Source organism: Arvicanthis niloticus, chromosome 2 (genome assembly GCF_011762505.2).
Source record: "Arvicanthis niloticus isolate mArvNil1 chromosome 2, mArvNil1.pat.X, whole genome shotgun sequence".
Taxonomy (NCBI): Eukaryota; Metazoa; Chordata; class Mammalia; order Rodentia; family Muridae; genus Arvicanthis; species Arvicanthis niloticus.
Genome location: NC_047659.1, coordinates 51,572,612 through 51,596,008, shown reverse-complemented (window position 1 = coordinate 51,596,008; position 23,397 = coordinate 51,572,612). Strand labels below are relative to the sequence as shown.

The following is a 23,397-nucleotide window of genomic DNA, read 5'->3' as shown; positions in this document are numbered from 1 at the left end:
GAAACTGTTTCTGTGTGTCGAGCTTGTGAGTCTGGCTCAGCCAAGACAATGGCTTATTAACTAGTTGTCTTGGAAAACCTGGGAATTCGTGAAATCATCGCAAAAAAAAAAAAAAAAAAAAAAAAAAAAAAAAAAAAAACCAAGCAGAAATATTGCTCAAAGAAAGGAAATAAAAATGTTCTAGACACCGTGCATTAAAGAAGTCAAGGGTGGAGGAAGTCTTCTGTAACAAGCCTCTAGGGAAGCAGGCATCTGGCAGCAGTGGTGGGGTCATTGTGCACCCACGGGTGTAAAAGAATAAAATGCTGAGGGGTTATCAGTGAACATTTTTGTGGTACCAAGTCTGAACACTTCTTAAGAAGAAGGGGAAAGTTGAGCTTGCCGGCTTTGCCCCCTCATAATTGGGGGCATCATTGTGTCGGAGTATTTTAAGGGTACCATTACTTTTGTGTTTGCTCAGCAACTTGGAGACGCGTCCCTGTTAGAAAAAGTCTGGGTTTTGTTTTCGTATTCATTCTGCTGCAAAAATAGAAGGGTTCACTGTTGTTCTCTGGGGAGAAGGGCAGGAGGTTGCACACTGCAGGAAGGAGTCTTAGAAAGAAGATGTCAGTGGGTATTATTTTAGTCTCCAGCGCACGGAACTATGCAGCTGCATCTGGAAGAGTCGTTACTTTCTGCTCGTTTCATTTTGCCGAACTCACTGAAGGATCGTGATGGTTAGAGTGCCAACTTGTTTAACCCTTACACGAGCATCTCTGCCAGGTCAGTGTTGGAAAATCTACTTAAGCAGAGTTTTTTAAATCAAGACATTAATTCTGGAGATAGCTAAGACTACCTGGTGTACGTAGACAACGTTCACTTCAGTCACCCATCAAATCTAGTTTCTAACACATGATCTCAGCCTGTAGCAAAGGACACCCACGTTATGTCCGTGTGTGGGCACTAGAGCTGCACGCAGCCCTGAAGACCACTGGGGTCTTTCACTATTTTGGGACTCTGTCTCCATTCTAGGGACTACATATTCTAATTCTGTCTAACAAGTTAGAACCCAAACCAAACTTCTCTATTAATCTGGATTTTTTTTCTTTTCTTTTTTTTGCAGACAGTCTCATGTAGTCCAGGCTGCCTTAAATTAGCTTTGTGGATGACAATGCCCTTAAAATTCTTTTTGAAAGCATAATGCTTTGATTGTTTTTTGGTAATTTCCAGTATACATACAATGTATTTTGATTATATTCACTTCTAACCCCTACCAAGTGTGCTCGCCACATCCTCCGCCTCCTGACTTGGCATTATTCTTTTGAGGGTTTCATACGTGAACACTGTATTTAATACTTTCCACCTCTCCTTGTTCATCCTCCTTCCCTTGATCCCTACTCCCTCTCAAATTCGTGACCTCAATCTTCTTCAATCTCAGAATTGTAGTTATATCATTAGTTAGGATCATATGCACAGCCTTCTGAGTCTGTGCAATGTTAGCATGTGCATATGTTTAGGACTGACCATTTGGGATTGGATAACAGGTCTATCGGGAGCTCATTCCTGGAGAAGACTGAGTCTTTCTCTCTCGGAAGCCATTAATTGCCTCTAGCTCTTCATCTGGAAGTGGGGCCCTATGGCATTTCCCTCCTCCACATTGGCATGTCAACTGGTGTTGTCATTGTACAGATCTTGGTTAAGCAGCCATATTGTTGACATTTCATGGGTGCAGTTTCCCTATAAAAGACACAACCGCAGAGCAGATATCTTGATGATATGTCTCTTACACTCTTTCTGCTCCGTCCCTGGGGGTGTTCCCTGAGCCCTGGATAATGCAGGTGTGTTGTGGACTCAGCTGTGGCTGAGCATCCCACAGTCTGTTGTTGTCAGCATTTGGACCAGTTGTGGATTCTTGATCTGCAGATAGCTTCAAAAGGAAGCTTCTTTGATAAAGAGTGCAAGCTATACCTGTAGGTATAAAAATACATATTTAGAATACAGTTAGAAATTGTAGTTTTGGGGAAACAGCCATACAAGGTTCTCCTCTAGGGTCCTTGACCTTGCTAGCCATAGGTAGTTGGTGAGGTTTACAGTGCTAGGCATGATTCCCTCCTCTTGAGCAGGATGCAAATCCAAGTGGACAAGTCAGTTACCTCCGAGATATCAGTGTCACTATGGCAACCTTTCTCGACCCTTTGACAAATTCTAGTCATTGTATGATTGGTAGGCCAGGAGGTGCGACTGCTCATTGTTTTTCTACTTTGGCAACTTGCACAGTTTCAGATACAGTGAGAGCTAGTTTCCCCTGCCTGGCTGGCATTGGGGATTTTGTTAGATAGTCTAAAGCTCCTGAGGGAATATTATCACTCCAAGTGTCATTTCATTTAAACTGTATAGGTAAATATACATATATGCATGCATACATACATACATACATACATACATACATCTGTGTTCTACTATCTGGTCTCCAGAGCACCACCCCTCCCCACAGCCCCCCTTTACCTTCCATGCTTCTGTAGTCACATTATTGAACTTTTGATCATCTTGCCTCTGCTTCCCAAGTGCTGGGGTTACCACCAGTCAACAGGAAGGAGTTGGGGTGGGGGGTAGAGGAAGGGACAGAAAAAGAGAAGAAGGAAGGGAGGGAGGGAGGGAGGGAGGGAGGGAGGTAATAGAGGAAGGAAGAAAGGAAAAAGGAAAAGGGAGAGACAGAGGAGAGAGGGAGGAATTTTTTGACTATGAGAAAATGCCCGATGTGTGCTGTAATTCCCTCTAGATGGCGCTCCAAGGCAAAGTTTCCCAACCAATCGGGAGGGGGGAGGGGGAGGAGGAAAGGCAGTGAGCAGTCAAACCTTGACCAACCTTCCTTGAAAGTGCTTCTTCTGGAGCTACAGATACAGGCCAGTGCAAACTAAATGTTTTCTTTAACATATTCACCAACAAAGCCGGTCTGTCGGAACAGAGATGCTTCTATGAAGATGGGCCTGTTTTATGACTGTGGGTTAGTAGGAATAATCCTGCCTCCTCCAAGTGACCTGAGATTTGATTGTGTTCCTAACCCCATTGTCTGAGAGAAGGGGAAGGTGCGTAGCTATGCACCGCTGAGCAGGTTTGGGACCACAAACTACAGGACACTCAAACGGATATTTGCACCAACTTCCTAGCTTTTGTCTCTAAAATTATTTCTCGCAGAGAAAATAAGATTATTGACTCAAAATGGTTTTGCAAAAGAATCCAGCCTCCTGTTTAGGAAACCAAATAACTTTAGCCCATTAGAAATTAAAGGAAACAAAGGAAAACTTTATTGGACAAGCAATTTTATACAAATGTGTATGAGTATTTAGTTCACTGGGAACCCCATTGATTGTTTATTGATTTGTTCCTCGCTGGAATTTTTTTTTAATTATGGAACCAAAGCCTCAAGGCTATCTTTTATTTGAAAGAGATACCTATATAGTTAACATTTTTCTGAGCTTTGACTTCTAATAAATATACTAGATAATGCTGTCATCAATGAGGCTAAACAGAGACTAAAAACCTATACACCAATGGTATCTATACAAATTCTCATTATTTATGTAAAGAAAAAAATGCTAGCCCATTGTGCACATGTGTAATGAGAGATTATGTCCATGGCTCCTGTACTGGCAGTGTAAACTAGATACAGGAGTGGACCGTTTTTGCTTGTATTCTGTAGACTAAAAGGCATGCCTTGATGTCTAAGTTACAGGCATGTGTTTTGTTTGTTTGCATTATAAATGGTGTGGAATCTCTGACAGATTTTCCAAGGGGAACAGAAAGAGCCCTTAAGAGTCAGGATTCTTTAGTGTCCTATAAATAGACTCTTTATCACCTAGGGCATTGCCCTGCTTCCTGTAGGGCTCAATAAAGATTAATTGAATGAGTGAATTTAGCTTAGGGAAATATTATTTGAAGAACCATGTTGCACGGTGTCTGGGTTTTTTTTTTTTTTTTTTTTAAGCACTATAATGACGAACAACTTTCAATGCTCAAAAGCTTGCTCTTATCGCATCGCGCTAAGGTTCAGCTAGGGTTCATATAGGATATTATGATCTTGCAGAATTCGCTGGATATGAAAAGAGAAGAGCATGTGATCACATTAAAATTTATGGTGGCGCTGGCGGCATGGCACTGGTGGGAAACCACAGTTAAACACTAATAATAACCAAGTGTCACAGCACACACATTGACACCTCCTGACATTTACTAGGGAATCCTAAATCTTCGGTGTGGAGGTAATGTTCTTCAGTCCACCTTTGTGTTGTCAACAAGGTTATTTGGGGAGATAGCCACGCCATTTTATCAATAATTCAAGCTGGAGAACAGAAGGGACACTTAGCGGGGAAATCTGTCCAGCCTTAAGCTGGCGAGTCTCATGCAGCCCAGTGACTGACATTCTCAGATAAGTCCTGATCCTTGAGGTCAAAAATTTTCCCCAAAAGGAATCTCTCTGGAATACAATTAGAACTCTTTGTTTTTCCCCTTGGGAAGGACAGAGCCAGCCAGTTGTTAAATAAAACATTTCAGTAACCAGAATCCGCATCAGGAGACAGAATCAAATTCCTTGTGACATTGGCAGGTACAGGAAGTTCTGTGACCGGCTCCACTGAAGTAAATAGTAATCATGTTTGAGGTCTCCAAAGAACATTTTCCCTCGCACCACCTTGCCAGTATAGGTAGTCACGCGTCCCTTCACAAAATTTCTATATGTTCTAAAGCTTTGCTATAGTGATAAAATGAAATTTGCACATTGGAAAAAAAACATTTAAATCTTTAATGCACATAGATGTAACGTAAAAGTGTGGCAAATTTTGTACTTAGGGAAGGAGTGATGTTTGATGTTTCTGCAGAAAATCAGCTGTGGACATCATAAATTATCAATGGGACAGACCAGTTGCATTCAGTGGTTCAGTTGCATTTAAGGCTCCTGCCCTTCAGTTGTGTGAAAAAGCTTTTGTTTTTACTCTCTCCTCCTGAGCTCCAGAGCCTTGATTAGGCTCTCCATATTTCTAGTTGGCGTTCTCTTTATTCACATTTATTTTACAAAAGAAAAGAGGCAAGGCCACAAGTAATTAAGAACCTGGTGCACTAATAACCAAACATACAACGGGGCAGAAGGATCTTCCAATCCATTTCCTCTCACAGGAGAGTAACCTCCATAACTCACTTTAAGCATCGCCGTTCATGAGTTATGGGTCATTCCTCTCCTAGTGAAAATAAATTCTCCCGCACCATCAGCCTGCACTGGGTATTTTTCTTAGGACATGTAAATTGTAAAAGTGTATGGATGTAATCGTGTCTGACATTACCAAGAAACTGTAAGCCCTTGCTCCTGGGTACAGGCTTATAAGGAAATGCATGCAGTTTGGGGTCTGGGGATATCTAGTTACAAATTAGGGTTCTTGCTGGTTTTGTTTTTGTTTTCTGAGTGAGTTTGTTCTTGAGGTTTTTATGGTGTTGGTAAACTGCTTAATCTGTCGCTTTGTGTTTTATGACGCCAGCCAAATCCTTCAGGTCAGAGAGATCCAGCAGCCATCCATCAAAGCTTCCGTTCTGCGCTGTTTGACTTCCTAGTGGCACTTTCCTGGGACTGAAACCTGGCACCTAAGGGTGTTAAGTGAAGGGCTTTAAAAAGTTTTAAATTTTCATGGGTCTCATACTTAATCCTGATTCACTGGTGGCAAATAAAATTTGGGGTAAGCTCTGAAGAGCCCCTGTATTCTTGAAATCCATCAACTGGATCTCTTGGGATACCTCAAGAGACCTGGCTCTCTGCACAATTAATATGCACCAAGTGATCTCTCTGTGTGCTCACACACCTGTGATATTATCTTGTGCTCGCTCGTAATTTATCATAAATAAAATATAAACTGTATTTCCAAACATACCCCACCAAAACACTAAAGACACATGTTCTTGGTGTTAAAAGCTAAGGCTTTGGGAGTCATCTTCTTTTGCTTCTTTGCAAAATGCACGCAGTAGATGTGATGAGACACTGCTCTGTTTATTGTTGTCCAACTGTAGAAGAGAAGCCTCAGTTTCCTTGAGCATTTTTCCAAGTTTATTTCCCTTTAAATTGATATATTGTTCTTTTTTAAAATCTGAATTTGTTTTTAACATTTTTAAGAGATTATTTGTTTATTTACGTGTATGAGTGCTCAATTGCACGTGCACCTGCATGCCAGAAGAGGGCATCGGATCCCGACGTAGATGGTTACAAGCCATCATGTGGTTGCTGGAAATTGAACTCAGGACCTCTGGAAGAGCAACCAGTGCTCTTAACCACTGAGCCACCTCTCCAGCCTTCGATGCTTTATTCTTAAGCCCTGCTATGGTACTTAGTTGGAGGTTTTCCTCATGCCATCCTGTTCCTCTTTTTGCACATTTTATCGAAATGTAAAAGAAGAAATGTGTTGACTGATTTTTACATGACTACATCGGGACTTGAAGAGAATGAAAGAAAGTTGCCAACCTTGAAAGTATTTAGGAGTATTCATTCAGGAGACTGAGGCATGGAGATTGATGTGAGTTCAAGGCCAGTGTGGAGTTAGATACAAAACCCTGTTTCCAACAACAACAAAAAACAATATTGACAAATGCCAGAAATTTGTATTGAAATATTCTTGCAAACAAACCAAAGTAATTGGATATACAGACAGGAAAAGACTACAAACACAGACTCCACTGAAGTTAGGCAGGAGTACATACCATTCATTATTGTCTTCTACTTTTAATGATTTTATAGTTCCAAAATATTTATATTATAGTGATAAGTCTTAGAAGCAGTTAAAAATAACTAAATATAATAGATAAAATTAACCTAAAATGTTTCATTTATGCTTTAAACATCTATTCAACACGAGAATTTTACAAGACACATCATTGAGTTTTGGCACTTCTCCTGTCTAAGACTTGCTAAACAAGCATTTGCAGCACTATTTGAATGCCAAACACACCTTGGGGTTTAGGATCTGATACCAAGTATGTTCTGAAATCCCCTGATGTAGAAGAAAGTTGTTTGGGGATAGACTGTAAAATTCACCAGCCCTGAGTTTGGTAGGGAGAATCATTGTGTGCTTAAATCAATAGTTTATTAATGCCAAATAAATGCTTGGCTACATTCATCTTCAAAATAAAGAAAAGCAAATGTGGTCAAAACCATCCCACTTGGTCAGATGATGCAGACAACTAGAATGGCATGGCGGTGTGCCGAGTGCTATGATAACAGAGAGGGTGGCATGTCGGTGCTGATGGTGGTCCCCTAAGGGCAGGGGACAATCCTGGTCTCAAGATAGGCTGGCATGTCTATTTTTCAGCTCTACAGCCACCACTCTTAACACCAAGGGGGTCTGGCTATTGAGTGCCAAGGAGATAGTTTGGCTTTTTTGTGATGGCAGCTGTTCTTCTCTGCTTAGTGTTTTCATTACACACAGTCTCTGATTGTCAAAGAAGGACCTCTTATTTAAAATAAGAGCCAACTGTGGCAAGAAGTTATTAAGCTTACTCAGGAGCCCTGCTGGCTATCAAGAGAAGTCTGATGCTACTGTAAGGCTTGAAAAAAAATCCTCTGCCTAAAATCACTGACTGGAGCGTATCATATAGTTTGACATTAGCACTTGTACCAAGACATAGCCCCTGCTTTTTGAAGCAAACAAGACAAGAATCCCAGCCTGAAGCATCTAGGAGTTGCAGTAAATGCAGATAGAGCTCAAACATGGTCCTTAACAGTTTTATTTTTTTAACCACCGTTACTCTCCAATGACTGAGATATGTGATGGATGACTGGAGGTGTCACTGAAGGTGCCCTGGGTCCCTGAAGAGCCATGGGTCCCTGTTGGGAGGTCTCTGTCTTGCATATAGATTCCTCACATTAGACGCAGGGCCAACCACCAACTGTGCAGTTCCAGACATTTGTTTACCTTAGGGAATTTACCAAAAAATCCTTCAGAGTGATCGGGCTAAAGTAAGTGTAACAATACACCAATAGAAGGCTTAAGATGGCAACACTGTGTGCTAGAATTAAAGCCTAAGAGGACCTACATGCTTCTTGCTAAGGGCTCACCCACTGCTGCCATTCACAGGACCTGTGAACTCAAGTCTATAAATATCTCCGTTAGAACATGGCATGGAGCAGGACAGAACTTCCTGGAAGCATCCTGCCTTTCAAAACGCTTAAACTGGCCTGAGTGTCACTCTGTGCTTTTCTTGTCTGTGAGAGAAGAAAGTGCAAGTGCTGAGGTGAGACTTCCTAGCTGGGATTATGACTCCATGGGACTGCACACCTCCTGGGCTGCATTCATGACAAACACGCAGTGCTTCATCTGCTGTCTCCAAAAGCAAAAATGGCCAGTAATGTCTGCCAGTACGCTCTTCCATGATGCAGAATCTCCACAGGGCCTCACTTCTCCCTTGGCCTAGGCTGGTGCAGATAGTTATCAAAATTTGCTAAGTGAATAGATACTTTTCAGAATGTCACTATATTTTACTCAAGCCTGAAGCAGTCTGGTCACAAAATTATTTGCATATTTTAATTCAACACAAGCTATTTCATTTTTTATTACTTTCGATTATTTTTTTTAAAATTATCATATCCAACGCCTTTGAAATTACAAATAAAATCTTTTTCTTTAAAAAAACAAAGCCCTGGAAATATACAGGGTATATAAACTTTTGATGAATAAATGTTCTCTGTGGATTTTTTTTTTAACACAGAGTAAAGCTTTTTGTAATTTGACTACCAACCCCTTGATGTGTACCCAGTAGGCTTTCCCCTGTGCATGTATTAGCCATTTTATAAAAGTGGGCTCTTTCATTTCTCCTGCCAGATCTTGGTTTTCTATGGAGACTTATCTGTAACATGCTGTGTGTTATCAGGTTGATATAGGTGCAACAGAGACAAGTGTAGGCTAAAACTGTCAAATTGCTCTGTAGTGACAGCTGGTACTGTGCTAGAACAGTGGACTTCATGGGTAAAGCACATGCTGAGTGATTCTGGAAAGTCCTATTACCTGCCATCTCCACCTAAAGCCTGCACATCCACCTCCGTCTCACAATAGATGCTGGATCCACAAGCCAAGTTGTCTGGGCTCTAATTCCACCTCTGCTGTTTTAGCCACATTATCTATGAGATAGGTAGGTAAGAAGAGTGTCTATCTAGAGGTTCTTGTAAAGGTTTAGAAGAGTGTACATTGGCATGTACTGAGCACTGTGACTGTATTAATAATTGTTAGTATTTTCCCCACGCCTATTTTCTCAAACATGCCTATTGCTTGATACACAGCAAGTACCTAGTAACAGCCTATTGGCTGAAAAACTGCTCTACAGCGCCACCTAGGGCTGACACTACAGCTATTGTATCCTGCAACTGTTTGAATTCAGCAGACCCACCCTGACAGTCACTTTCTTTGTCTGTGATAGTCTGGCGCTCACTGCCACGCAGACTCGGCTTTAAATGGCTTGGATTTTTACTTTAGCTAATGACAGAAACTTGTTGGTAGTCTAGCTGAACATGAGAAGCAATTGTATCGATCTGGGGACTTTAAAGGCTTCACTGTTGTATACAGTAGGAGTTAGGAAACAAATTATCCCAGAAAACATCTCAGCTCCTTGAAAGCTGGCCTTTCGGAGCCCCAAGGGCTGTAACGGGGCTTTTCTTAGGTTAGGTGAGAACTGGATCTATGAACTGACTGTCTCTTTACTTAGACATGTTATATTTATTGCTCGTGTTTCTGATGTATACCATGAGGGAACGCAAGTGAGAAGGCATATTGACACAAAGGTCAATAAAACTTATAATAATTGAGGAAAGATATCATTTTATTTGAAAAAATAAAACAATAAGCTAGATTCAGGAAATAAATAAATAGAGACATCCCTCCCCCGCCTCTCTGTTTTCTTTTTGAAAGTATATTATCTTCAGCAGGCAGCTGACTCTCTGCTCACTCTGGGTAGATGGAGGTCTGAATGGATGGTACTGAAGGAAGATGGATGAGGGGGGAGGAGCAAATGGAAACTTAGTGGCAGGTGGACACTTTTCAGGCCTGATGAGTCTCAGAAACCATTTACCAGGCAGCTTTAAATCACAGTCAAGAGCAAGGCACCGCTTCAGTAACTCAGGTATCACAGTCTGGAGAGGTAAATATGCTTTGTGCGACTGTGTATCTGCCCAACTTCAAGGATTCTTTATTCCGGGGGTCCAGGGATGAGCTCGGTAGCCTCGGAGTGATATGAGATTATTAGGTTTTATAGAAAGAGAGTTTGTATATCTCATTAAGCTCTCAAAAGTATTCGTGATGATGAAGCATTTTAGAGATGTGATGAATTTCAAGAGAAGGGGAAAATAAAAGGTTACTGTGTAAAATCCCCCAGCAACAAAGGCAGGAGAGAGAGAGAGAGAGAGAGAGAGAGAGAGAGAGAGAGAGAGAGAAACAAGGCTCAGCCTCTACCTTCAGGGCTGAGGTGGATGGAGAAGGCACATACATGAGAACAATTTTTCCAGACCTGCCAAGGCTCGGCAACATAAGACTTCAGAGGCCACAAGTTAGGGTACAGTGGGTTAAAGAATGAAATGGTGAGTCGCCAAATCCCCACATCCCCTCTAGCCCGCAGAAGATTTGTTCTTACCCTAACTTGTACAGGAGCCAGAGTATTTGCTGGAGGAAATGAAGCACTATCTTTGAGGACACCAGCGAAAGGGCAGATGCATGTGGAGAGTAGAGACTCATGAACGCCAGTGCCTCGTGGGTGTGAAGCCACAGCTCCTGATTTTGTCTCAGTGTTTACACTGTTCTGGGCAGCAGGTTGGGGAGTCCAGAGACATGAGCTTAGGTCTAGTGTATGGGAATCTCCACCAAAAGGCCAACCAGACATTTGGTTGCCCTATGGCGAGGCCTGGCAACTCGAAGGCACTTCGCACCCACCCGGTGTAAGATGAGCTTCAGATCATTTCATTTCTAAGTGTGAATGTAGGAAAGACTTCCAAGAGGACACAAAGCAAAGAACGGGGCCAGAGGATGTGTGCAATTCAAAGGAGCAAAAGAAAATATCAGGAATGTTATCAGTTTCTTCAGGAAGGTAGGAAGAAAGATAATACATCTGGGGGAGAACACCACAGTATTAGAAAAGAAGCAAAAAATACTTATAAATGTAAAACTCATGGAAAGAAAGAATAGTCTGTACAGGAGATAGAAAAGATCTTAAACACTAATGAAATCAATATTCAATAATCAATGATGCTTCACTCATACACAACAGGAAAAACATACTGAAGCGCAGGTGAGATGACTCCACAAGGAAAGGCTGCCCGAGCCTGGCCACTTGAATTGAAGTTACTGTATCTGCATAGTGGAATAAGTGCAGACTCCTGTAAGTGACCTCCATGTTCATGCCATGGGACAGCCATACATGTACACATGTGTAAAAACTAAATAAATAAATGTAACTGAAGAAAAACAACAACAAAAAGACCCAAGGAGCCATGTGCTGGAGAAACTGAGCCTGCAGATTAGATTTACAATGTAAACAGAATGAAGAGGAACTCCCTGAACCAAGCACATCTTGGTGGAATTGCTAAACACCAGGAATGGAGAGGACATTCAGAAGCAAGCAAACTGACACTAAAAATATCAGGAATAAGACTGGTGTGTTCTTCCCAAAAGCAACTCTATAAGCCAGACTGTAAAGTAGTGAGTCTCTTAGAACCCTGAGAGAAATTATTTCCCCTAGAATTGTTAGGAAAACTAACAGTTGATGGTGAAGATAGAAAAACCACCCTCCCCCCCCCCCATCCCAATCATGCAAAGCCTCAGAACAACTGGCTCCCTAAGAAATAGACAACACTTCCTTATGAAGACCTAAAAAATGAGGCAGACATTGAGGAAAGACAAAGGAAGGAAGAGATAAGAGATCATCCCCCAGGGAGGAGACAAACCAGACCTAACCACCCCCAGGAAACAAAGGATCACGTAAGTGTGAGGCTTTTGATTCTCTTCAAATTTATTTAATAGATTCTTACAAAGTCATATAGGATATGAAAAGGCATAGTTGTTTCAAAGAAATATGGACTCCAGGAAATGAGCATATTAAAAAAACAGTTACAGTGTATCAGTCAGCTGGGCGGTGGGTAGTACGTACAGGGTGATCAAAGGAAAGCTCTAGGCATGGATTACATTGGGAATGGAAGGGAGGTGCAGGGACCATCAGTCACCACCAGGGACTGATCCACCACCATCAGTGCTTCAAGGCACACTGGGTGGGATGCTAGGAAGATGCTCCCCAGTGCCCTGAATATTAAGTAAGTTAAGCAGTTGAAAATTCTTAGGAGAATTTGTAGCAGCATAGGAATGAGTGTGTAAATACTTGGTAAATACTCAAGTGCTAAGGTGCCCGTATAATGTGTAGCAATATGGGGGTGATGTCAGCAAGTTACTTAAACAAGAGAATCTGGCTGCCTTTACAGATCAGGAAATATGAACAGTGAGGGGCGACCGCAGACTGTTGGCTTTATGCTTCTTAGTGTGGCTTTAGAAAACTATTACGAGTAATAAAATAAACAAAAACAAATGTCCAGCAAGTTTTAAAATGAAGGGTGCACACAAGCGTTGGCAAGGACTACTTCGTAGCCTCGAACAACTTTATTAACGTTTTCATTTGTTGTATAAGTGATGTCATGTGTGTTTCCAAACCTAGCCAGGGAACCAAGTCAGTTTTGAGAAATAAAATTGCCAGTGTAGGAATCCATCACTCAGTTATTTCTGTATTAAAACCACAACTAATAAAACAAAAAACAAAAAACAAACAAACAAAAAAAACAAAACAAAAAAAGAAAAACCTTTTCATTGCCCTAAAAGTCTTACAGGTATTAGCCAGTGATCTGAGATTCGTGGAGGAGAAGCTTACATGGAAAGTCATTTCAACCGCACTCCCCCCTCCTGCCCTCTGATAGAGAATTTAATAAGTAATGGAACAGGAGACTTACAGTGTAAGGGGGAGGGGCGGCAAAGGCTTCAGATGGAGAGGGCACGCAGATCTTTCTCCCAAAGGCGTGTTTCCTCCTCCAAACTAATGAAAGGGCCAGCTGGAGCTGGAGAACTGGTTTCGTTTCCCTGCCTGTAATGATATCCAACTGCTTCCAGGAGGAATTACACCCCAGCCACGTAGTCCACACAGCTACTGGGATCAGAAACAAAGACTTCCAAATAGTGTGCACGCCCCTTGACTCTCAGTCCGGGGTTGTCTAACCCTCAGTTTCTAGGACTTACCTATATGCATTTTATCCATCAGCTCAATATGTGTTAAGCGATTTATAAGATAATTCTAGAACATCATCACACAGCAATGTGAATACTTCTCTATTCCTCCAGTTATTATAAAGCAAAGGTTTGTTCTGTTTGCTGACCCTCATTTGAGTAGCAGCTGGGGATTGGAGCTTTGCAGTTTTCAAAGTCCCTTCATACCTTCCTATTTCGAAATGCAATGCTTAATACTGTGTGCAGTGTCAAAACACACTTTACTCAGGGCCTTTCCGGTCTGTGTGGAGACTGACAATCCTCTCTAAAAAAGGGAATGAAACAGGCCGAACTTGGTCCTGGTGCAGCAGCAAGCAAACCCCTCACCATGGGGACCCTAGGCTGAGCAAACGGACCACTCAACGCACTGTCATCTAAGAGGGTGACAGCTAATCATTTCCTTAAATGATGTGGGCATGAAACCAGCCGATCGCTGCTCAGCCTTCCTGCCCCTGGCACTGACTTGCCGTTGTCCCCTTCTTCCCAGACTGCTGGGTTTCAAGAGATTCTGACCGAGGTGGAAATTTTAGCGGTGATTGTGGGATGCCTGTGTCATGACCTCGACCACAGGGGAACCAACAATGCCTTCCAAGCTAAGTAAGTGTTCTAATTGTTGTGATTTTAATGCATTTGCCTTTCTGTTCGGAGCCAAAGGTGACGAGTGCTAAAGAGTAAAGCATTAATTTCTGGCATTGGAGGCCAAGGCCACGCAGGCTTGGGCATGCATGTCATGGAGCCCATCCATCTTTATAATTCCCCATTCTTCTTTTAATTGCAAATTTGCCCTTCATGTCATGCTTGTTGATTTGGTCTGTCTCTGCTGACCTCAGTCAGAGAGCACAGTTGAGGTTTTCAAAGGCCTATTCTTTCCCTCTCAGCCGATTTGCCTCCATCCCATGACAAGCTGCTTGGACCTGCTCCTCTCAAATCTGGTTCTGAGATGATTAGAATAAAAACAGGCTCAGGAAGATTAATGAAGCAAAGATGGCTCTGCTCTTCCCATTCCTCGTCCCATGAAAAGATGGAAACAGACAAAGGAATCAAATAAACACGGGGATGGGTAATTGACTATTTTCCCTGCACATGAGTCTCCTGGATAGACCAATCTGTCTGGTCAAGAAAGCCACTACGCGGTGGCTCACATTGTGGCAAGGGCCTGGGACTTAGATGTGTTAGAAATACAGTTCAATCCCAGGACTCTTGCAATGAGGTCATGTTTTAATGTTCTTTGAACTAGCTATCTGCTCAGATGGCCAGGGATTGTAGAGAGATGTTTCAGATGGAAAGGGAACAGTAAGACAGGCTTCTATAGAGAGGTGGGATTAGCTTTCGGACAACAGATTTCAAAGTTCTCAAAGAAGGTAGATCTCTGCTAGCTGAAATTCCAACAACCCACTGTGAGTCAACCGGTTGCTTTCAGCTGGTCATTCCTTTTACACTCTAAGCACTCCTGAGTCAGACCTTGATGTCTTGGACCTTTGTGTTTGATCTGGTCTAGTAAACTGTCTTGATTAAGAATCCTTCTCTCCACCCTTTATCGTACAGCCCACCACTTCAAGCTTCCCTCCTTACTCAATACACAGTATCCAAAAGTTCCTCAACCCTCTTAAGCCTCCGTAACATCCAGCCCGCAAAACCCAGCCTTAGTTCAGTCTGACAATTCAATTTCTTGCTGCCCTGCCCAGACTTGTCAAAGCCCTGAGAGAAAATATCACAGTTATGCGTGCTTGAGACACCACAGATATACATCTTCTCAGCTCAGCTTCATGCTCAGGACTCCGCTGGCTCAGCCCGCTCTCAGCAGTTACACAGCCCTGGTGTTCTCTCTGCCCAGCCTCCACTGCCTCCTCACATCGCTCTACAGATCACCTTGCCTCCTACTTCACTAAGAAAATTGAGGCCATCAATCGAGAAGTCTCTCCATTTCCTCCCCTGCCACCCACACTTATCTATCCCTCCCTGGTCCTTCCCTCTTTCCCTCCGATCTCAGTGAAAATGGCGGTCTTTCCCATCTCTGAAGCTAATCCCTCCAGCTCTGGACCTTTCCTGCCTCTCTGAGGGCCCTTCACGATCAATCTCCCTCCTCTTTCCTGTATCTACTGTCTCCCTGTCTATGGGTGCTCTGTGTCTAATTAACATGAACAATTCTGCCCCGTCTTGAAATGTACACCCCCTACAAGCATGAGCGCGCACACGCACACGTGCGTCCTTTTTAGTGACTGTTGTCTTTCCTTCTAGAGAAACTTCTTGGGAAAATGTCTGTGCTGTTGTCTTTGCTTCCACTAACACCTTCCTTTGCACAAGGCTTTAGCTCCCTCAGTGTCCCCATTTCGAAAGCTGCTGTACCCTTTTTCACGTCCTCTGTTGTTGGCCAGGCTTGTATGGGTTGTGTTTTCTTAGTGCCTCATTCCTAAACGTCTCTTCAATTTTTCCTTACAAAAGATATTTATCCACCTATGTAGCCTTCCTCCATAGCTTGCCTCAAGGCCTCCTGTGTCCCACCTTCCTCACCTGTTCTCTTGATTATTTGTCCACCCACCCACTCCTGGGCCCCAGCTTCATTGCCCAGAGCCATAATTCACATGCACTCATCTCCAGATGTCTCTACCAACTGTAGGAAAAGCCCCCAACTTGAAGACCCAGAATCTTCGATTTCTTAGTCTTCCCCTTCATCCGTATCCCTCTTTCTCTGAGTCTGTATCCCAGGGAGTGGACAAGTCATTTGGCAGCCTTGACGGCGCGTCATCAGAGACAGCCTCTCTTCGGAGTCTTGAAGTGGCCTCTGCTTCCCTGGATGTCTTCTGCTGCTGCAACAGAAAACCCAGCTCTCCTTCTGCCTTCTTGGTAATCTGAAAAATCCCTTCTCATGCACAAAAGTGCTCACATCTCTCCTGCTTCATCCTCGGGCCTCCTTCGAATTTTAGATATTCATGTTCCCTAGTTTAGCCTCTTAAGGTTCCTTTAAATCAGACCCCGGCTCATCTCTCTGGCTTAGCACTGACTTACCCAGAAGCAACTTGCTGCCAGTGAGGTCCTGCTAGCTCCTGACTTTCTGGTGCCCTTCTGCTCCGCACCCCAAGCTTCTCTGCACACATCACTTCCAGGGGTCTACCCGATGCACTCTCCCCTGGCATTGTGCCTTGCCTTTATAGTGCCCTGGTGATGACCTTTCAAAATCATGCACCCTGCTCCATTTTGATTCCTGACTTTCAGGTATATCCCCTCTTCTTCTTTAAGACCTGTAACCCAGCAGTACCAGGAACATAGTAAACACACAGGAAATGTTTGCTGAATGAATGAGTGGTAACTGGATGAACTGTATTTTGATTTTTAAATAAATGTGGCCCTTTACAGATGCAGATGGTGAAACATAACCTTTAAACACATAGGTTTGATGCCGCAACAAAGGCTTGAAGCCTGCCAATGTGAACACCATGTGCTCCTTTTGATAGTTTCTTACTTCAAGTTTGTTGGAATTTCCTCATTTGTTTTTTCAAAAATTCCTTTGTTCCATGCCAACAATATTCTGTCAGTATATTTCCCTCTAGAATCCTCTTCCCAGCCAGTTACCATGTTACCATGTTGCAAAAAGAAGAGCTAACCAGTTAGAATTGTGTCTGCAAACCAAGAATAAAGTCAGTTCCCTGTGTTCTTTTGAAGAGTGGCATGCACAAAGGCACAGCATCCCTGAATACCACTGACCCTTGCAGCTAGTCGGTGCATCTCACTGAACAGGGGATTTCTTCTCAACATTTGCCCCTCAGCAGATTAGGCCAAGAGTTCATCCCTAGTAAAAGCTGGACCAATAAGATATTGCTGAGCATGCTCACCCGTTGCTTCTGTTAGCTGTAGAGAACTGAGCTGCAGCTCCCTGCTGACTTGGGGATGCTGTCGTCTTGGGAAGCTATGATGACTACATACCAAGCAGATGAAAGAACCAAGAAGGCCAGTCTGTAGAAAGGAGTTGGGGAGGAAGATGATGGTGAGAGGGAAGCCGAGAGGAGCCATGTAGATGCAGAGAACAGAAAAAAAATTCAGACTCTGACCCTGCCTCTCTCTTTCCCTTTTCCTACTTCTAGGGTACTCAGTCGTTCTTCTGACAGAGTCAGGGTTCCTGTGTCAGGCCTTTTTAAACAAACCTTTTTCTGATGAATCCTGTTCTTCATTTTTTGTTTCTTGCAAATAACAACCCCTGAGACAAGGAAAATGGTAATTTGACTGTTAACTCTGCTAAGACCTTGCCCACAATTCTGTGGATAGTTCTGTTTCCATTCTGCAGCTTATCCAAACTCCTCTACCAGTGTGGTGTTCTGGCAATCAGATCTGGGCTCTCCAGTTCCAAAAGCCACTCTTTAACCTTAGCATCCACGTTTCCCCTGACTTCGTGACATCCATCTTGGACTATTGATAACGAGCTTTCAGTTTGTTGACCATCTTGTCAGATAAGCTTTAGAAAACTAAAACATATCCTGTCATCCAGCAACTCAAACTGTGGGCCTGTAACAATTGTGGAACTGTTAAACCTTTCACGTCTTTCAATGTCATAATCTTGCAAAAATAGAAACAAATGCCCCTGAAATCTCAGATCAGTTTTCCAGGGCTAAACAACTTTCACAGGTATTAGGTAAATAATATGTCATTGTCACCAGGCTTTTTTTGTATCCTCCAGTCACACTGTCAACTCTATAAGCTAGAGTGTCTCCTCAAACCAAGTTATTTTCTTGTACCCAATAACCCAGCTTGTAGCTGTCCGTCGGCCCTGATACTACCCAATGAAGTTAAGCTTTGATTTTCAACACTTACTGCCAGTCTGACCTCAGTTAAGATTCCACAGTTAAGATTCCATTTGAGAGTGAAGGTCAGAAGAGACTTTTGATACGACTGTTTAGTGATTAGAGTAAGATTTCTTCGGTGAGTGTACCATTGTTTAAAAGCCATAGGAGGAAATCTGTAACCTTTGGTCCTCTTTCATTCTTCAATAATGGAATGATTTCCGGGTTCAAGGTCTTGTGCTAGGCATTCTGGGAGAAGCAGGATGGGCAGCAAACAAACCCTTCTCTTAAACTTTTCACAGCCTAATCCCAGCCTTTTGGAAGATCTCACAACAGACTGTATGTGCCGCAGCTAATATGTGGCAAAGCACAGGCTACCTTTTTGTCATCTGTAAGACTATTTAAACACACACACACACACACAGAAGCCTTTTAGCAAGGGACAAATTACTATATAAAATGCAAAATGCCTCTACAATAAAAAAGTATGACTTTAGTTAGAGCACAATTTGATTTATACTCTTAGCCTTTCTGATAAGTGAACCTTCGCATTTTCATATTTTACCCTTAATTTTTAAGTATTGGAGAGCGTGCTGTGAATGATCAATAGGTAGCGAGGCCACCGATACCACGGCGCTCTGAAATTGCTCGTCTCTCTTTCCTCCAGGGACGGCATTGCCCACTCATCCCCTTCTCTATTACAGCTGCCCCTGATGATTAAATATCAGCACGGTGCAGCTTTGTGGTCTATTCTCCTAGGAGATCCCGCCTATTCACTTCTCGCATAATCTCTTACACTCATTTCTTGGGAATGAAAACCCATCTTGTCGCTTTCGGCCAGGTCCCAGAAGTGAAATACTGGGGCACATTAATCTGCCCTGACAGCCTAATCCCACTCCTCACCACCTCCCAGCAATTCCCAGCTTCCTAATTACCTTTCATAGTTTGCCTTTCTGAAGTTTCCTGGAAGCCAGGGCTGCACACTGCCATTAGCTTTCCTTTTTTTTTCCCTCAAAGAATATGCACCTCGAGGATGTGTGGAATGCACTTGGGTATGCATGGACTTGGATGTGTGGAATGCACTTGGGTATGCATGGACTTTGATGTTTGGAATGCACTTGGGTATGCATGGACTTTGATGTTTGGAATGCACTTGGGTATGCATGGACTTTGAGCGTCTGCACCAAGCAATGAGTGGCTACAGAAACAGTTATCTCCTTTACTTTCCAATACGTTTCCCCTCTGTGTACTAACAGTCTAGAAACAAAAGCTTTCAGTGTTTGGGTTGATCCAAGCAATAACGCACATCAGGAATATTCACATTTATAAAGTACCATGTTCCCTCTCTCCTTCGTCCCCTACACCATGCATGTGCACGCATATGCATATAAATGTATATGATCATCTTTCTGCAGCTATGGGGTATGTGCCCAACGGCAGTCACATGATGGATACATTTACCATAGACAACCAAAATGCAGTGCAGCGTTAAAGTCAGTCTTCTCGTGTGACTGATGGTGGGACTGAGTATATGTTCACACAGCGTTTTACATGAAAGACATGAGCTGTTCAGTAAAAGCCTTATGATCAGTTAGGACTCACAACGCTGCATGTCACGCCCCTCCCTGTAGAACCACAGTGCATGCCTTTTACTTATTGATGCCACTGGGGAATCCTATAGTAAGTTTGAGCTTTCAAAGCCAGCATTTGGGAATCTTTATATTTTAGCCCATCATATCTTTTGGCATTTCAAAGAAGTAATAGTCTACAGAATGTTTATTGACAAAGCTCTGACAGATTTATCTTCTGCCATCATGTTTATTTTCTGTTTTATTTAAACTAGCGTTTGCCGTCAGTGATCCTAGGACATCCATAGTATGTGAGGACCTAAGAACATGTCAGACAGAATTCCTGATGAGTCTTGGCCAGGAAAGAAAGCACTGAGAGGTTTGAAAGTCTTAGAAATGCTGGTAGGAACCACATACAATCGTACAAACCAGGAGTCCATGTGAAATGGAAGTATTGCTTCAATGACTTTATTGATGTTAGTATCAGCTCCATTCTCTGGATGCTAAGACGGCTTCTTGCCTACAAGAAGCTGAGTATTTTGGTACAGAACTAACCAGAGAAAGAATTCTACATATCTTCTTACTGAATGAGAGCTGGGATTATAGGAAGGAGCAGATACAGAATCTAGTAATAAGACCCTGACCATCCTACTAGAGCACAGCTGTTCTGAAACCACGGGGACAAGGGGAGGAAATGCAGAGCAAAGCAAACCTCAGATGCCTGATATAAAGTGTTCTAACATCTCTTTATCCATTCTGAACAAAGAAAACACTGAGTGGCTTGTGAACATCTCGCTAGCTTAATTTTTATTGGATCTGCTAAACCAACAGGAATAAAAAGATAGATCTTCTCAGCAACTCCCACCCATGAGCAAAGAATACCAGAATGATCCAGTTAACAGAAACAAATGAGGGGATTAGGGATGAAGCCTGTGGCTAACAGCTAAGCTAGCAGAATCCTGAATTGTGTTTTGAACCCCCCTTTTATTGATGGTCAACAGCTTCATAAAAATGGGGCATCAAATGTCAGAAGTGTGTGTTATACTTCTCATTCTCCCACTGTAATGAGAAGCTTACAAATTAGATTCAAACCCAGACCCGATACTAGATGCCTGTGTGACCTTACAAGTGCCATGTAACTTCTCTAAGCCTCTGTTTCTTTGGAGTAAAGTGAGATAATAATTCCTATTTCGTAGTTGCCATCACAACTCAATAGAGTTATACATTAAATAGTCAGTGTGATCCCCAGGACATGGTAGGAACTTACTGGTGATGGTTATTATTAGCAATAATATGATCATTATAAAATATGCTGACACATACATTACTGGCAGCCTCCTGGTTTAACCATAATCTCTCCGCACATCACCATGAGCAAGTAATTTTTAAGCAGCTACTCCAAGCCAGGCACACAGAAGCTCAGTGTCTGAGTCAGTCATGTTGTGTGCATTTGTCATGCACATGCATTCTATGTAAGACAAATGACAACTGACCTTAAGTGTTAACCCATCCATAAGATTAGCCTGACCTTTGTCCACTTCTTAGATGATGTGGTAAACTTGAGCAAGAGTTCAGAAATTAACATGCACCTGACCAAAATCTAGTCCACACCATCATCAACCATCTAGGTCACAAGTTCTCCTCAACCTAACCTTGCTGCTTCTTCTAGTATACAGTAGCTCTGAGTCTCTTCAAAGATCACATGTCCTCTGTAGCCATGAAACTGATGGTGGCCTTGGGTTGCCTCGCAGTAGAGCAGAAGGCAGCTTGGGATGGAAATCGTTCTTGTGTATGCATGCAGCCTTTCCTTCTCTTGCTAGCAGGACAGGCTATGAGATGTCGATCTCCAGCCTTTGGAGCCAAACTGTCCTTTCAAGACTGCAAACTTCCTACAATAAGCAAGCAAAGACTACCAGTACCTAGATGTACCCTCAACTGAGTCCTAGAATGGCTATTTGATTCCCTTGGTCTCTCTGGAGCAAATCCTAATCCAAAGAAACACTTGGAGATGAACTGTTGGAACATTCTAAAATACTTTGCTGAACTGGCATTGTTGAGGGATAGGCTGTTCTACATAAGTGGAATTTATAGATAATACAGTAACCCCCTTAGGTATTAGTGAACTTTTTGTTCATTTAAAATGGAAATGTCTCTGTGTGTTTTAATTATCTATTAATAATTAATGTAGACTCCTATCTATTCCCTACCTAGCACTGTGACAGGCACTTTCGAGCGTTTTATTGTAGTCTCATAAACAACAGATGAGGCAGACAGTGCCATCATGATTTTAGAGACAAAGAAACCGAGCCTTCAAGTCCAGTAACAACCCAAGGCTACTTACTGAAGGAAGAGCTGTGACTTCAAGTCCAAGGAATTTTCTAGTCTTCTACACTGAGATCCAGAATGGGTGAGGAAACCCCAACAGAGGGTTGTTAAAATGTATGCAGAGTAAATAACAAAGACTCTGCAGAATATTCTCAAAGTCTTTTCTAGTGGAGAGTCAAGTACCTATGACATGAGAAAGTTTCTATGCAAACTCAGAAGATCTATAAGGCTTAGTTCATGAGGCCTACATGAATCAAGAAGCAAAAGTTATAACACACATATATGCATACACACACATACACACCCATATATATACACACACACACAAATACACACACATACATACACATATACTCATATATATACATACACATGCACACACATATATACATACACATATACTCATATATATACATACACATGCACACACATATATACATACACATATACTCATATATATACATACACATGCACACACACATACATACACATATACTCATATATATATACATACACATGCACACACATATATACATACACATATACATGCGTACACACACGCTCAGAGCACCTGGGATCTGTGCTGTTGTTACACGTCTCCCACTTGCTGATTTGCTCATGATCACATCTTATCTGCTCTGTAAATTCATCAAAGTCCAGGACTGTGCCTTGTTAATTGTGTATCAACCATAGCATCCATCTGAACACACAGAAAGTTCTTGCAAAGTTTGCTTAAGAGATGGATGAACTCCACACACAGTTAACTGGAATGCGTTTGCTCGTGCTCCACCACCAAAGGCAGAGTAGTCCAAAGAGCTGGCCTGGGAGATGGTAAGCTGAAGGGTCCCACCGACTCAGCCTTCTGTTCTCTTTCAGGAGCGACTCTGCACTGGCCCAGCTCTATGGGACCTCGGCGACCTTAGAGCATCACCATTTTAATCATGCCGTGATGATCCTTCAGAGTGAGGTGCGACCTGCTTTGCTTCTCCCCTTCACAGACAGCCAACTAAGTGACCCCCATTCTCTCTGTGCTGTGCCATATACAGATCTACAGAAGCAGGAGGCTGTGTTTAAGTTAAACTCAGACTTTGGTGCCTTTTAGGAACTATCACATGTCAAAGACCTTGCTCCGGGTCTTCCCAAGCTGCCTCCCTGGCTTCACTGAAGATTATGCAGATTCACTGACAGGGTGACTGCTTATTAACCGAGCGTCATTTTGTCTTCGTTAAAGGACACACAGTAAGAGTCAAGCTTTGATAGTGAAATTGAGAATAAAAGATGAACGAACTTAAAATTTTTAGTAGGACTGAATTTGAAAGCGAGAGATGACCAGTAACCCAAGGCCAGGGCTAAGGCCAACTGCCTTGTTTCCCTTTGTAGCAACACAGGACTTAGTTATTGGAGTGCTGGCTTCTCTCTTTCCACAGAGAAAAACAGAAACCA

General features: G+C 42.5%; 1 protein-coding gene across 1 annotated transcript in view; it reads left to right on the top strand.

The window, feature by feature from the left end:
* The window catches only part of Pde11a (phosphodiesterase 11A), a 353,700-nt gene that overhangs the window by 264,842 nt on the left and 65,461 nt on the right, over positions 1 to 23,397 (top strand). Inside the window, exons 13-14 of the mRNA XM_034496108.2 lie at positions 13,777 to 13,886; positions 22,831 to 22,921. Coding sequence (XP_034351999.1) covers positions 13,777 to 13,886; positions 22,831 to 22,921 — 201 coding nt within the window. The remainder of the gene's footprint in view (positions 1 to 13,776; positions 13,887 to 22,830; positions 22,922 to 23,397) is intronic.